At 46.4% G+C, this 14959-nt stretch overlaps 1 protein-coding gene across 1 annotated transcript in view; it reads left to right on the forward strand.

The window, feature by feature from the left end:
* The window catches only part of LOC118095791 (uncharacterized), a 22308-nt gene extending 9569 nt beyond the window's left edge, over window positions 1-12739 (forward strand). Inside the window, exons 3-9 of the mRNA XM_035137035.3 lie at window positions 1013-1095; window positions 2808-2964; window positions 4334-4495; window positions 6299-6424; window positions 6777-7000; window positions 9206-9975; window positions 11936-12739. Coding sequence (XP_034992926.3) covers window positions 1013-1095; window positions 2808-2964; window positions 4334-4495; window positions 6299-6424; window positions 6777-7000; window positions 9206-9975; window positions 11936-11955 — 1542 coding nt within the window. The 3' untranslated portion in view covers window positions 11956-12739. The remainder of the gene's footprint in view (window positions 1-1012; window positions 1096-2807; window positions 2965-4333; window positions 4496-6298; window positions 6425-6776; window positions 7001-9205; window positions 9976-11935) is intronic.
* The last annotated feature ends 2220 nt before the right edge of the window (window positions 12740-14959 follow it).

A 14959-nucleotide genomic window follows, 5' to 3' on the forward strand; every position in this document is an offset into this window, starting at 1 on the left:
GAAACAGCATTTTGGATGCGTTATAAACATGCAACACCAGATGGTGCTGGGGAGCAAAAAAAAAAATTCTAACCGATTTTCCATAGTGTTTTTTCTTTTGTTATAACGCTTTAATTTCTTAGTTTTATAGTGTTTCCCCCCCTGTGTGTAGATCCACCCCTAGCGACATGTGTGTTTTGTTCAGATCACAATTGGGAGGGACATAAGAATATAATGAAGGCCTTGCTGGAACAGGAAAAAGGCTCACCTAGTGCATCATCCTGTTCTCACAGGTGCCAGTGAAAAAAACACAAGTGCAATGACATTCTGCAGTTTCCAGCAACTAGTATTTTACTTTATTGTATGTATTTTCCCATAAAATTTATGCACCGCTTGATTGGGGGAAAAACACACACCTCAGAATGGTTTACAAAAGATAAAACATTAAGAAAAAAATAACAACTCTACTTTGAAACATGCAAAAGCTAAAATACTAAAAGAGATAAAAATTGCCTCTACTTTCTAAGTGCTTCCTCTACCTCTCCCCCTCCCTGTATATCCCATGAGCCTCCCTAAATCTGTTCTGGAGTTTTCCTCTGGAGCAGAATTGGGGAGGGTGTGGGGCGCATGGGAGAGGAGAGGGAGGGGAAGCTCCATAGGGAAAGTGGAAATTATTACGCCTGCAGATCTATTTTGTTGGGTGCCACCCTACAGAATGAGAAGGAGAATGAATTGGCTTGCTTGAGGTCCCACCAGCTTGTGGTATCCTAGAGGAAAGCGCGGCCACTTCAATTAAATGTTACTGGGAATTGTGGGGAAGAGCTGCAGCTCGATGGCGGCCACAAGTTTTAAGTAGTATCTAGTTAAGCATTAATGGCAACAATCAGAATGTCAATCAGAATGCCAGCTTTCCATACATTATTTTTTTTAAAGTGATGCTTTGCGCCAGGTATTTCTTCCCTTTGTATCACTGTGGGAAATATGGAGGTCCCGAATCCTTAGCAACCAAGTGTGCCCTTTCCCCTTCTTGCAGCTGGTTGATGTGATGGCCGAGAGTAACAAGATGCTCCTGGACATCGATAACACAAAGATGGCTGCTAATGACTTCAAGATGAAGTAAGACCATTATACAGCGATGCTTCCTATTGGGCCACATCCACACCCATGCTCTTATACCACTTTAAACAGCCATGGCTTCTCTCAAAGAATCCTGGGAATTGTAGTTTATTGCAGGTGCTGTGAGCTCTTAAAGGTAAAGGTAAAGGGACCCCTGACCATTAGGTCCAGTCGTGACCGACTCTGGGGTTGTGGCACTCATCTCACATTATTGGCCGAGGGAGCCGGTGTACAGCTTCCAGGTCATGTGGCCAGCATGACAAAGCCGCTTCTGGCGAACCAGAGCAGCACACGGAAACGCCGTTTACCTTCTCGCTGTAGCGGTTCCTATTTATCTACTTGTACTTTGACATGCTTTCGAACTGCTAGGTTGGCAGGAGCTGGGACCAAGCAATGGGATTTCACCCCGTCGCAGGGATTCGAACCACCGACCTTCTGATTGGCAAGCCCTAGGCTCTGTGGTTTAACCTATTCCTCTCATAAAGCCAGGGTTTTTTTTTCCTGGGGGTACGTAGAGGCACGCATACCCCTTAACATTTTGTGAATCTAAGTTTGGCCTCATTGAGGGGCAGTATTTCAATATGAGTAGGAAAATGAGAGTACCCCTAAACATTTTTTTTCTAGAAAAAAAAGCACTGCATAAAGCTATTATTCCCAGAGCTCCCCATCGTTCACCCTGGACACTGAGGTCCAGCTCCGAGGGCCTTCTGGCGGTTCCCTCACCGCGAGAAGTGAGGTTACAGGTAACCAGGCAGAGGGTCTTCTCGGTAGTGGCACCCGCCCTGTGGAACGCCCTCCCATCAGATGTCAAGGAAATAAACAACTATCTGACTTTTAGAAGACATCTGAAGGCAGCCCTGTTTAGGGAAGATTTTAATGTTTGATCTTTTATCATTATCATTATCATTATTATTATTCTATTGGGAGCTGCCCAGGTTGGCTGGGAAAACACAGTCACATGGGCTGGGTATGTATGTATGTACGTAATAAATAATTCCTGGGAAGAGGGATTGATGGTTAAACCACTCTGGTTCCATAAACAACACCAGCAAATGAAACCATAAAATCATTAAATATCTTTACAGCTACAGCAAATTAAAATTCCCATAGACTATACTTCAACACAATGATACTTTACCAGGATGACAAAATGTGTGTGAGTGTTTTGCTTTGAGTATTTGCTGCTTGCAGTTGTATATTTCTATCTTGCTTTTCCTCCCGGCAGTTCAAGTGACTTTCCCAAAGACCTCTGTAATTGGGCAGAGACGTAAGGGATTTGGCAGTCCTTGAGGTATTCTGGATCTTAAATACTTAGGGGCTTATAAATTAATATAAGAATCTTGCATTCCTGCCTAGCTTTTCCTCTCAGGGGCCCAAGGTTGTGTAAATTACCCTCCCTCTCCCCTTTTCTCTTTACAACAACCCAGCAAGGTAGGCTAGGCTAAGCTGGACACATGTACTAAAACAGAAGTTCCTATTGATTGATGGCAGTGGCAGGTGGAAGTGGGGTTGAGGGGCAAGAAGAAGCAGGTAGCTCAAACCACATCCAGTGTACCAGCCTCTGGAAATCCTGTTGGCATCCCTGGAATTTAGGATCGGTCCCTGAGAGACGTTTAAAGCAACAGCAACCAAATAGTTTTGTCGCAAACAAAATTGATCGCTGCAGATTGTGCCTTTGTTGCCTTTCAGACTAACTTCCTTGGCTTTCTTAGGTATGAGACGGAGGCTGGTCTTCGCCAAACTGTAGAGGCTGATCTACAAGGTTTACGTCCCCTTTTGGATAAGCTGACATTGGAAAAGTCTGACCTGGAGATGGAGTATGAATCCCTGCGGGAAGAGCTGAGCCATCTTAAGAAAAACCACAGTGAAGTAAGAGCCACCCCCCCTCCCTCTTGCCTGGAATGAAATCCAAGGCCTTTGGAAGACACGTGTTAAATTTCAGAAAGGAAGTTTACATCTTCTTCCTCCCTGCACTGGGATCTACTAATATTTTTCTGAAACCCCAGAATATACCAGGAGCTGAGGGACGCGGGTGGCACTGTGGGTTAAACCACAGAGCCTAGGGCTTGCCGATCAGAAGGTCGGCGGTTTGAATCCCCGCGACGGGGTGAGCTCCCGTTGCTCGGTCCCAGCTCCTGCCCACCTAGCAGTTCAAAAGCACGTCAAAGTGTAAGTAGATAAATAGGAACCGCTCCGGCGGGAAGGTAAACGGCGTTTCCGTGCGCTGCTCTGGTTCACCAGAAGCGGCTTAGTCATGCTGCCCACATGACCTGGAAGCTGTACACCAGCTCCCTCGGCCAATAATGTGAGATGAGCGCCGCAACCCCAGAGTCGGTCACGACTGGACCTAATGGTCAGGGGTCCCTTTACCTTTACGGGAATAAAGGACACAACGGCTCTGGCCTTGTGGCAACTCTTGGGAACTTTAAAACAGAGGAGGAAACTGCGAACTCCCAGGCAAGGTTCAGCATCCCACCCACAAAGGATCCCTCCCCGGCTCCCCAGAAACCCATCAATTTTGCACATAGCGTGTGCATAGCCTTGGCAGAATTGGGAATTGTGGGCATGAAATTGCTGCACATTTCAATGCCCAGTCAAACATGAGCTCAAAGAAGGATGCAGTCTAACCACACTCCATTGCTTTGAATGGGATACGCTCCATCCCTTTGAATGTGACTATGTCGGTGGGAGAGATGGGAAGCAGAGTTTACTCCATCACCTCTGCCGTAACAGTGTGGCTCCATCACATACCTCTTGCTCCTGAACTGTGCCAGCTGGTTATTATAAGAAAAGCTAGTTTGAGAATTAGTGCCTGGGTTTTGTTTCCCCCTCTTCCCTCCCGGTCCATTTTTCTGTGTGTCTTTTATTTATTTATTGCAGGCATCCCCAAACTTCGGCCCTCCAGATGTTTTGGCCTACAATTCCCATCATCCCTGACCACTGGTCCTGTTAGCTAGGGATCATGGGAGTTGTAGGCCAAAACATCTGGAGGGCCACAGTTTGGGGATGCCTGATTTATTGTAAGCCTGTGGACAGGGACTGTCTTGTTTTAACTGACTGTATGTGAGTCACTCTGGAAGCCTTTTTTGGGTTGTGGAGTGGGGTACAAATGCTCTAAATAATGAGTACCCGCCATCCGCTGACTCAGAAAACCATTTGCACATTAGTGTGCCAAAGGAAGTGTGCCCACTGTGTGTGCCAGGAGGGTCTCGATATATCATTTGTTTTGGACATGCAGGTAAAGAACAGTTTGCAACACCAGTCCGGTGGGGGTGTCACTGTTGAGGTGGATTCCAATCCTGGTGAGGATCTGAAAAAGAGGCTGGATGATCTGAGACATGAATACGAACAGATCATTCAGGAAAACCGCAGAGAGGTGGAACAATGGTATGAGGCTAAGGTGAGTAACCCCGGGAGTGCAGTGAACAGGGTTGAAGGATGCTTCTCCGCAGCCTACCCCAGCTCTAAAAGAAAGAAAGAATTTAAACTCGTTAGGGGTCTGACACAAGGAAAATGTACTCAATTGCTTGCCTGTTTGTAGGTAGCTGTGTGGGGAGCAAACACTGGAATCTGTAGCACAGTCATAAATTGATTTAACAGTCATTCCCCAGCTTGCTGCCCTGAAAGTCTTGAGAAATCAAATTGTATGCAGGAGGCTAGCGATCGTTATCAGAAGATGTTCAGCGCCCTCACCGGGCTACAGTTCCCAAGTTCTTTAGGAAATTGAATCAAATCGATGTAGCTTTATAATGAAAAACAATACCTTCCCAGTGCTTTCCCCAAGTGCCCTCACTTCAACCGTTGGAAACCCAGTGCAAAATTAAACTATGGAACAGGCTCCCACAGCAGGCAGGGATGGCAAAACAGCTTGAGTGGCTTTGAAAGAGGATTAGACAAAGTCACAGAGGACGAGGCTATCAGCAAGAGGAGAAGGCTACTAACCCTGATGGCTAGGTTCTACTTCCTCTGTTGGAGGTCATGTGACTCTGAATACTATTTGACTCTGAAACCATAGGAGGGGACAGTGCCATTGTGCTCATGGCTTACTTGTGGGCTTCCTATAGGGATCTGTTTGGCCACTGTAGGAAACTGGAACCTGAATTAGATGGGCCTCTGTTCTGACCTGGCAGGCTTCTTATACACCTTGGATCCCAAACGCCTTACAAGTTGAACATTTTGGCTCCCAAACACTGCAAATCTGGAAGTGAGTGTTCTGGTTTGCGAACGTTCTTTGGAACCTGATCGTCTGATGTGGCTTCTGATTGGCTGCAGGAGCTTCCTGCAGCCAATCGGAATAACAACAACAACAACAATAATTTATTGTTTATACCCTGCCCATCCGGCTGGGTTCCCCCAGCCACTCTGGGCGGCTTCCAACAAAAGATTAAAATACAATAATTCATCGAATGTTAAAAACTTCCCTACGCCTTGGTTTCCAAACGTTTCGGAAGTCAAACGGACTTCCGAAATGGATTACGTTCGACTTCTGAGGTACCACTGCATTAAGATTTGAGACAAGTTTAGTAACATGTGTAGAAATATTATTGAAAAAATACTTCGTTACTGTTGTCACTGAAGTGTGAAAAACACAAATATTCCCATCTTTTAAATTAATGATATTTATTAAGTTTGGGCAGGGGGAAATAAACAAATTGTCCATTATTTCAAGTGTCTGCATAGGAACAACTATGAAAATCCATCAAAGTTGCCATTCCTCTGTTTTGCACAAAAACATTATGCTCATTTCCCCCCACTTTGATTTGGAATGTGTATTCTTCTTCTTCTTTGGTGATCACTCGTAGCCAAGTAAGATTGTCTTCCATAAACACGATTTTAAAAATGGGTCCGTAAGTGACTGTGGAGGCCAATTCTGGATCCACACGTCCTTCCACAGTAAGGACATTGGTTTCTAGGCGGGAGCTGATCACGGTGTGGATTTGCCAAGCGTGCCTTCCTCTTAGCACGTTTCTCCCTTGCGTCCTGAGTTCACGTGTCTTCAAAGCCCATGACACCTTTGGTAAAGGCTGTTCTCCAACTGGAGCGCTTGTAGGCCAGTGTTGCCCAGTTGTCAGTGTTTATACTACATTTTTAAAGATTTGCCTTGAGACAGTCTTTAAACCTCTTTTGTTTATGCTACATTTTTTTTAAGAATGTGTATACTTGTGGAAGGCCCAATTCATGGCCCTCTGTTTGTGTTTTCCAGATGGAGGAATCTCGTCAGCAAGAAAAGTCGAGCGACCAGGATTTTGGGACCGGTAACAAAGAAGTGATGGAGCTCAGTCAGCAATATCAAACCCTGGAAATTGAGCTGAAGTCACAGATCAGTTTAGTGAGTCACAGCTTCCAATTCTGCGCCATCATTCTGTAGAACTAGTCTCAGTTGCTTGAGGCAGTTGAGATCTTTTGGTGCAATGCAGCTTCACACCATACCAGAAAGAAGGCTATGCTAGACCTGACACCTAATGCGGAACAGGAGTGGGGACACTTTGCCCCCCCCCAATGTTGCTGTTCTAAATCTTCCATCAGCCCCAGCTATTGGCCATGCCTGCTAGGGCTGACGGAAGTTGTTCAGTAACATCTGAAGGGCCAAATGGTCCCCACACCTGATATGCAGGAATGAATGAACAAAGCTGGGCCTACGTTTTGCCCCTGCTCTTGAAGGCTTTGTATTTGCTTTGCAGCTCCAGTCTCTGCAAAACAACCTGAACGACACAGAAGGGCGGTACAACATGCAGCTGCAGCAGATCGTGAGCCTCGTTGAGCCCCTGGAACATGAGCTGGCCAGTATTAAGCATGAGATCCAGAATCAAAGCCAGGAGTACCAGACACTCCTTGGCATCAAGACCCATCTGGAGGGGGAGATCAACCAGTACCGTCAACTGCTTGAGGAAGGGAAGCACCTTGCGTACGTAGAATTCACACAGGAATGAGTCAAATAATACGTCAGTTTATATATAAAGGATTGTGGGAGAAATGGCCCCTGGGAATCTCCTCCTGGAGAACATCTCTCCCAAAATCTTGCAACTGTTACGTATTACACCTCTTGAGCGCTTTTTGTCCTGCAAGGCTGGGAGCCGCTGGGAGAGATCATCAGGGAGTTTGGGCTGGGTGTTCATCAGTATGCGGATGATACCCAGCTCTACCTCTCTTTCAAATCAGAACCAGTGAAGGGGTGAAGGTCCTGTGTGAGTGTCTGGAGGCGGCTGGAGGATGGATGGTGGCTAACAGACTGAGGCTGAATCCTGACAATACAGAAGTACTGTTTTTGGGGGACAGGAGGCAGGCAGGTGTGCTTGGTCCTGAATGGAGTAACTGTGCCCCTGAAGGACCAGGTGTGCAGCCTGGGAGTCATTTTGGACTCGCAGCTGTCCATGGAGGCGCAGGTCAATTCTGTGTCCAGGTCAGCTGTCTACCAGATCCATTTGGTACGCAGGCTGAGACCGTATCTGCTCATGGACTGTCCCACCAGAGTTATTTCTCGCTTGGACTACTGCAATGCGCTCTATGTGGGGCTACCTTTGAAGGTGACCCGGAAACTACAACGAATCCAGAATGCGGCAGCTAGACTGGTGACTGGGAGTGGCTGCCGAGACCACATAACACTGGTCTTGAAAGACCTACATTGGCTCCCAGTATGTTTCCGAGCACAGTTCAAAGTGTTGATGCTGACCTTTAAAGCACTAAATGGCCTTGATCCAGTATATCTGAAGGAGCGTCTCCATCCCCATCATTCTGCCCAGACACTGAGGGCCTTCTGGCGGTTCCCTCGCTGCGAGAAGTCAAGTTACAGGGAACCAGGCAGAGGGCCTTCTCGGTAGTGACACCCACCCTGTGGAATGCCCTCCCACCAGATGTCAAAGAGAAAAACAACTACCAGACTTTTAGAGAACATCTGAAGGCAGCCCTGTTTAGGGAAGCTTTTAATGTTTAATAAATTATTGTATTTTAATACTTCTGTTGGAAGCCGCCCAGAGTGGCTGGGGAAACCCAGCCAGATGGGCGGGGTATAAATAATAAATTTATATTATTTATAATATATCAATATTATTGATTCACTTTCACAACAAACCTTTGAAACCGGATGATAGACTGAGGAACTGCAACTGACAATTGAAATTGTCAGTCCCTACTCTACAACTCTATTCACTGGACCAGACTGATTGGTACTCAGTGGTAAATCCAGCTAAAAATGGCATGCTCCAGTAGACATGCCCTTTACTGGTTCTGGGGCCAGGGGGAGGGTGGGCACTTCTCCTGCTTTATAATGTCTATCCAATCCCAGTTTTGACCCCAGGTCCATGCCAAATTTTGATCCAGTGAATCTTTAGTTGCTGGTAAGCTTGAACAATTTTTGCTCTGCTTCTTCCTGAAATCCTTTTGACCATCTAAATATACACTTCTTCCTCAAATAAGAGACTTTCCTGCACTTTTGTGCCTGGTGAGATAAATTACAGGCAGCCTTGGGATTCTGCTTTGTGGGGTAGACATTAAATTGTACGTTTTCTTGGTGTTATAGAAGGCGACTGTGCTAAATATTATTAACCTGTCAAATATTTTACTTATATACTTCCCATCCCTCACACCACAAATCTTCTGCATTCAACAGCATCCGTAATGAGGGATGTTGAGTAGAGGGAACTACCTTATAAATTAGAAGATTTGATTTCGATCCAGACTGTCCTACTTAGATCCCACCGAAATCAATGAAGCTTAAGTTTGTTGCTGTTTTGTTTATAGTTGTATATTTATTGTGTGAATTGTTTCCCCACTTTTGTGCACTACCCTGGGATCTTCTGATGAAGCATAGTTATGTTATGAATAAAATAAGCCATGGCTAACTTTTCACATTGATATCAAGGAGAGGCAAGTTGACCTACTTAGTCGCAGCCATCCCAGTGCGTTTAAATTTTTGCAAACACATATGCACTTGGGCAACCTGCTCAAAATATCACTGTACTCTTTATGATGTCACCCACATTATTTGATTCAGGCTGGGGCACAGTGATAGAGCAAAAAATGATATAAATACAAAAGAGTAGTTTCCGTCAAATCATGCAGCTGATATATCTCTTCCCCCATCTAAAATAGCACCTCTTTTTATTTGTTAAAGGGCTGATATAGGGCAAGGAGGAGGTGGATCATCTGGTGGAAGTTCAGGAGGAGGACGATCATCTGGTGGAATGTCATATGGAGGAAGTTCTAGAGGAGGAGGAAGTATAGGACAGCAATCACCTGGTGGAATTTCACAAGGAGGAAGTTCTAGAGGAGGAGGAGGAAGTGGAGGACAGCAATCACCTGGTGGAATTTCACAAGGAGGAAGTTCTAGAGGAGGAGGAAGTGGAGGCCAGCAATCACCTGGTGGGATTTCTCAAGGAGGAAGTTCTAGAGGAGGAGGAAGTGGAGGCCAGCAATCTCGTGGTGGAATTTCACAAGGAGGAAGTTCTAGAGGAGGAGGAAGTGGAGGCCAGCAATCTCCTGGTGGAATTTCACAAGGAGGAAGTTCTAGAGGAGGAGGAAGTGGAGGCCAGCAATCACCTGGTGGAATTTCTCAAGGAGGAAGTTCTAGAGGAGGAGGAAGTGGAGGCCAGCAATCTCGTGGTGGAATTTCACAAGGAGGAAGTTCTAGAGGAGGAGGAAGTGGAGGAGGACAATCACCCGGTGGAATTTCTCAAGGAGGAAGTTCTCGAGGCGGAAGTGGAGGAGGAGAAAGCAGTGGAGGAGTACAATCACCAGGTGGAATTTCACAAGGAGGAAGTTCTGGAGGAAGAGGAGAAGGAAGTGGTGGCCATTATCAATCTTCTCCCTCATCTGAAAGCAGGCCTTCATTATGTCACAGCCATTCATCCACCCAATCCCAGTCTGGCTCTTACGAAGGGCAAGGTAAGAAGAACAATGCCATGTTTATTATTTGTTTGTTTGTTTGTTTGTTTGTTTATAAAAAAATATTTTTTTAAAAAAAATGATCAAAGCAGTTTTCAATAGTAACAATACATAATAAAAAAACAATTAAAAAACTTAAAACCAGACACCATCAACTAAAAATCTCATGCCTGCATAATCTTTGCAGAAAGAAAAGTTTTTGTTTAAAGGTGTTTAAAGGTTCTGAACTTCCTGTAACCAGCCTTTCTTGCCTTGGAAACATTGATTTAACCTTTCTCAATCTATGCATTTCTGTAACAGGATGTATACATCTGTGTGTATATATAATTTTCATTCCATCTTTCCACCAACATTTTATGCTAATTTACCATCAATTAGCCCTTGTCTATACAGTTGTACCTTGGAAGTCGAATGGAATCCATTCCAGAAGTCTGTTTGACTTCCAAAACATTCTGAAACCATAGAGCAGCTTCTGATTGGCTGCAGGAAGCTCCTGCAGCCAATTGGAAGCCACGGAAGCCCTGTCGGACTTTCAGGTTCTAAAGAACATTCGCAAACCAGAACATTCACTTCTAGGTTTGCTGCATTTGGGAGCCAAAACATTCAACTTGCAAGGCATTCGGGAGCCAATGTACAACTGTAACTGCAGGAGAAGAGGGAGATTCAGAATGTGACTATGAGAGGGGTAAAAGGGTTGAATCTCCCCCGGATGCTACTGTTCTGATCCAGCTTTGGAGAAGTGCTGATTATTTTTAAAAGAGAAAACCAGCTACACAGGACCAAACTATGTGGTAAATGTAGCCATGAGTCTGTTAGAATATTGGGGTGTAAAGCCCAACATTCTTCCTCTTGCCACTGGCTTCGGTAAAGAAGACAGCAAACAATGATCTTATGTTTGGGTCTAGATTATATATGTGTTTAAGGCTACAGCGTTGTGTTTAAATGAATGGTCCTTAATTCTCAGCAAATTAGAGCATTACTGTATTGATTTTAGGATCGTGTTTTATTGTCTCCATTTTCATTATCTGATATGTTTGGCACTGTGAGTTTTATGCAGATGATGCACAAACACATCTCTGGAATAAAACAATTGCAAACAATTTGGTTAATAGTAGGCAGCCGAGATTTGCAGATCCGGAATATGGGAACCCTGTCCATTTGAGCAAGGGGTGGGGGCAGGAATAGGACTTAAAATGTGTCCTGATCTCCCATTCTTTGTTTTCTAGAGTTGCTTGAGTGGGCAGTAGCGTCTTAAGCTTGTCTCGCGCCCTGGTGCAGGGATCCCTAGGGTGCCCCCACCCCCTGGGGGTCCCCCCCACCCTCCCACACGCACGCCTGCCACCTCGCCCACACTTTCGTCAGCGGCTGCCTTTGCCAGGGAAAAGCAGCACCAAAGCCTCCTGGGGAGCACAGTGCGCCTTCCCGCTAGGCCCCGACCACAGTGCCTTGTCCTCTGCTGCCACCACGTCCCGCAACAGGCCCGCCGTACTCACTGCCTCCCCCTCGCCGGGAGGCCTCACTGCTGTGCCTCAGCTGAGCCATCGCCGCGTGGAGAGACACAGAGCCGGGAAGGGGAGAGTGCGGCCTCCAGAAAGGCTTCACCACCAGCGCAGGGAAAAGGAGAAGGAGGCGCTGCGCGGTGCAGTGCAGCGCGGCGCGGCGGCAGGACCAGCATAGGGCTCAGTGGATGGTTGCACCCCGCCAGCACCCCCCAGAGCCTGGCGCCCTGGTGCAGCGCGCCACTAGGCCCTATGGCAAAGACGCCTCTGTGAGTGGGTCAGAATGTTAGAAAGAGGAGTAACAATGGAAGAAGTGGGGGAAGCCAGAAAGGCCAGAAAGTCTGCTAAGGTTTCTGGCTATGCATGGTTTTCCAACTCCATCTGGGTCTTGTTCCTGACTGGTTCATTGGTGAGCACTGAGCCTTTAAAATGCAGAAACATGTTCCTCTCTCTTTCAACAGGCTATTCACCGAAGTACTAAGGCACGACGACATCTCCCTCTTCCCAATAAAAGAACGGATTGAAGCAAGAGCAAAGAGCAAGAAACGATTCTTCTTCCATTTGACCGATACTGCTGATAGCATGAAGTCAGTGGGGCCGGTCCCAAATGCATGCCCCCCTCCCTGCAGCCCTTGGGGTCCCTTCCAAAACTATGATTCTAAACATTTTCCAGATGTGCTTAGTTGCTGCAGCCTTGTTGGATAACATCTTTAGACTGAGCTGCAAAGCAAGAAAAGGGACGTTCTATGTGTTAAATTGGCATATACTGTACAAGGCTATGTCCAAATATTGTCCAAAATAGCGCTGCAACGGAAGCCAATATGCATAACAAAATGTGTGCTATAACATACCTGAAATGAAATGGCACACACCTTCGGAATTCAGCAGAGTCTTTGAATTTGAATCTTCTTACATTTCAAAAATTTATTATACTTTTGAAATTTCACTTAAAAGGAAAAAGAAACTAAACCCTTAGGCGTTTTAAAGTAATATTGTTAAGTAGATTAACTTGCCCCAACCTATATCTGCCATCAAAGCATATGTGATCAAGAAAGTTCAGAAAATTTAGGTGGATAAACATTTGGATTTTCATAAACAAATTGGAGTCCCACATCGTCTAACCTCTCTCCTGTAGGTGGCAAGGAGATAAAGGGTGTGTGCAGATGGATTCCCTCCCTGCCTTTGATGTATACCTGCTTTTCCCATTCTCTGCAATCTTCTCTGTGCTTGCACCTCTAATAAAAGTTTACTCCTGCATAAAGCAATTGGGAATCTGGGTTTCCAAAGTGATTCTGTTTCACAAATGTTGCATCCGGCTGCCTGGCTGTTTTGTAACCATGAGGTACAGAGTTGGGAAGGCAGCAGAACGTTAGTTCTAAAAAGTTTCAGAAGCGTGCTCCTTCTTGAAATCTCGCAGCATTTGGGAATGGAGGCGTTGCCACCAAGCTGATCACCCACACACCCACACACACACACCCTTTTGACTAACAGCCTAGGCACACAGGGGTAGAATAATGGTTTCAGATCTTTGGTTCCTGGGCAACCAGAAGCTGGGATAGCTCAGGCCCTGACACTATCAGTGGTGCAGAAACCTATCAGGTGAATAAACCCGTAGGAATGTCTACAGAACTGGCAGGGCATGCCAGAAAGAGAGAGCTTGAGAGTGGGTGGGGGAGTGGCAGAGAGTGAGAAGGAGTGACTCCTCCCACTTTGGGCTCTGGCCCCACCCATCACTAGCTATAGCCCCACCCAGGGCCGGATTTAGGTTTGATGAGGCCCTAAGCCAGGCATCCCCAAACTTTGGCCCTCCAGATGTTTTGGACTACAATTCCCATCTTCCCCGACCAGTGGTTCTGTTAGCTAAGGATCATGGGAGTTGTAGGCCAAAACATCTGGAGGGCCGCAGTTTGGGGGTGCCTGCCCTAAGCTACTGAAGGTAATGGGGCCCTTTATATGTCCAGCTGTCCTTTGTCAACAACAAATTGCCGCTGTTTTTTGTGTTGTATCTATGCTATATGGTAATTTATGGACCTAACAGGTATCTAAAGCCATTTGCGCATGTTGCCATGCAACCAGTCCATGCAGAAGGTAGGCACCCTATTTATAGAAATGAGCAAACCAGTGATATTTTAGGGAGCAGGCTAGCAGGTGGAGCCCATTACTTACATCATAGGAGCCCACACAACACTGTTGCTGTATGTAGGTTTTTATTTGTTTTTTATCTTATATTTTGGAAATGTACATCAAGTTTTTTTCTTTTAATTTTTTTTGGGGCCCCCAAGAGAGTGGGACCCTAAGCTATAGCCTGTTTTGCTTATATATAAGTCCGGCACTGGCCCCACCCATAACTGGCGTGTGCGAGGAGCACAGACTAGCCCTAAGGGGGTTGCCTAAATCACAGCAGCAAAAGGAGGGGCATGCACATAATTCCTTCGAACCCTTCCAATACTTTTTTAATTGACCAAGGATTGTGTCCAGGATCCAGTTGTAAGGTCCACCAGCAACAAGGAAACATTGCCCCCCCCCCCCGTTTTTAGAGTGAAGCAGTGTGGGAGTTGGACTCGCCGATTCCCGCTGCCGAGTCATGAAACTGGCGATTGCCACGTAGCTTAATCCTCTGATGGCGCAATGGATACTGGCAGCCTGATCTCTTTTGCAGCCCCGCCAATAGCCCCACCCAAAATTAAAATGGCATCATGCATATCTGGAGAAACCTGAGATCGAGCACGTTGCTGGGTTATCCTTATATGAAGTCGCAGCTGATGAGCGTTCCACCCAGCAGTGCCTTTGCTCTCTGGCCATGTATGCTTGAAGACTGCAGTCGCCACAAACCTTCCTTGCTGTGCCCCCCCTCGTATACTAAGGTAGATGTTGGAGAGGCCTTGTGGTGGAGGTGTCCAAACACAGAATCATAGAACTGTAGAGCTGAAAGAGACCTCTAATCCATGTATCAATGTGATCCAATTTTTTTGGAAAGGGGTTCAGGGAGGTTACCCCAGTGAGATTTGAGTCCTCCAAATAATTTTGTCGTGTTACTTGCAAAAATGCCACATCACCTTAAAATCACCTATATCCTAGGAACATAAGGAACTGTCTTATACCAAGTCAGATCACTGTTCCATATAGCTTGGCACTCTTGATGCCGACAGGCAGAAGCGCCCCAGGCAGGGCCGTCTCAAGCAGGTTGGGCGCCCTGGCGCTGAGATCGCTCCGGCGCCCCCGCCCTTGCAGCGTGCAGCATGGCTTCCGCATGGCTTTGCCGTGCAGCGCCCCTCCTGCCAGCCCGGCGCCCTGGCGCCCCGCGCCACCGGGACTACACCTAGAGCCGGGCCTGGCCCAAGGGATTTGGGCAAAAGTCTTCCCCTACCTGGAGATACCTGGGTTTGAACCCAATGCCTTCTGCATGCAAAGCATGTGCTCTGCTACTGAGCCACAACCTTCCCCCAGAGCCTAACCCAGACATTTTATACTTAAAGCATCTCTGT

Source organism: Zootoca vivipara, chromosome 12 (genome assembly GCF_965207765.1).
Source record: "Zootoca vivipara chromosome 12, rZooViv2.hap1.1, whole genome shotgun sequence".
Taxonomy (NCBI): domain Eukaryota; kingdom Metazoa; phylum Chordata; class Lepidosauria; order Squamata; family Lacertidae; genus Zootoca; species Zootoca vivipara.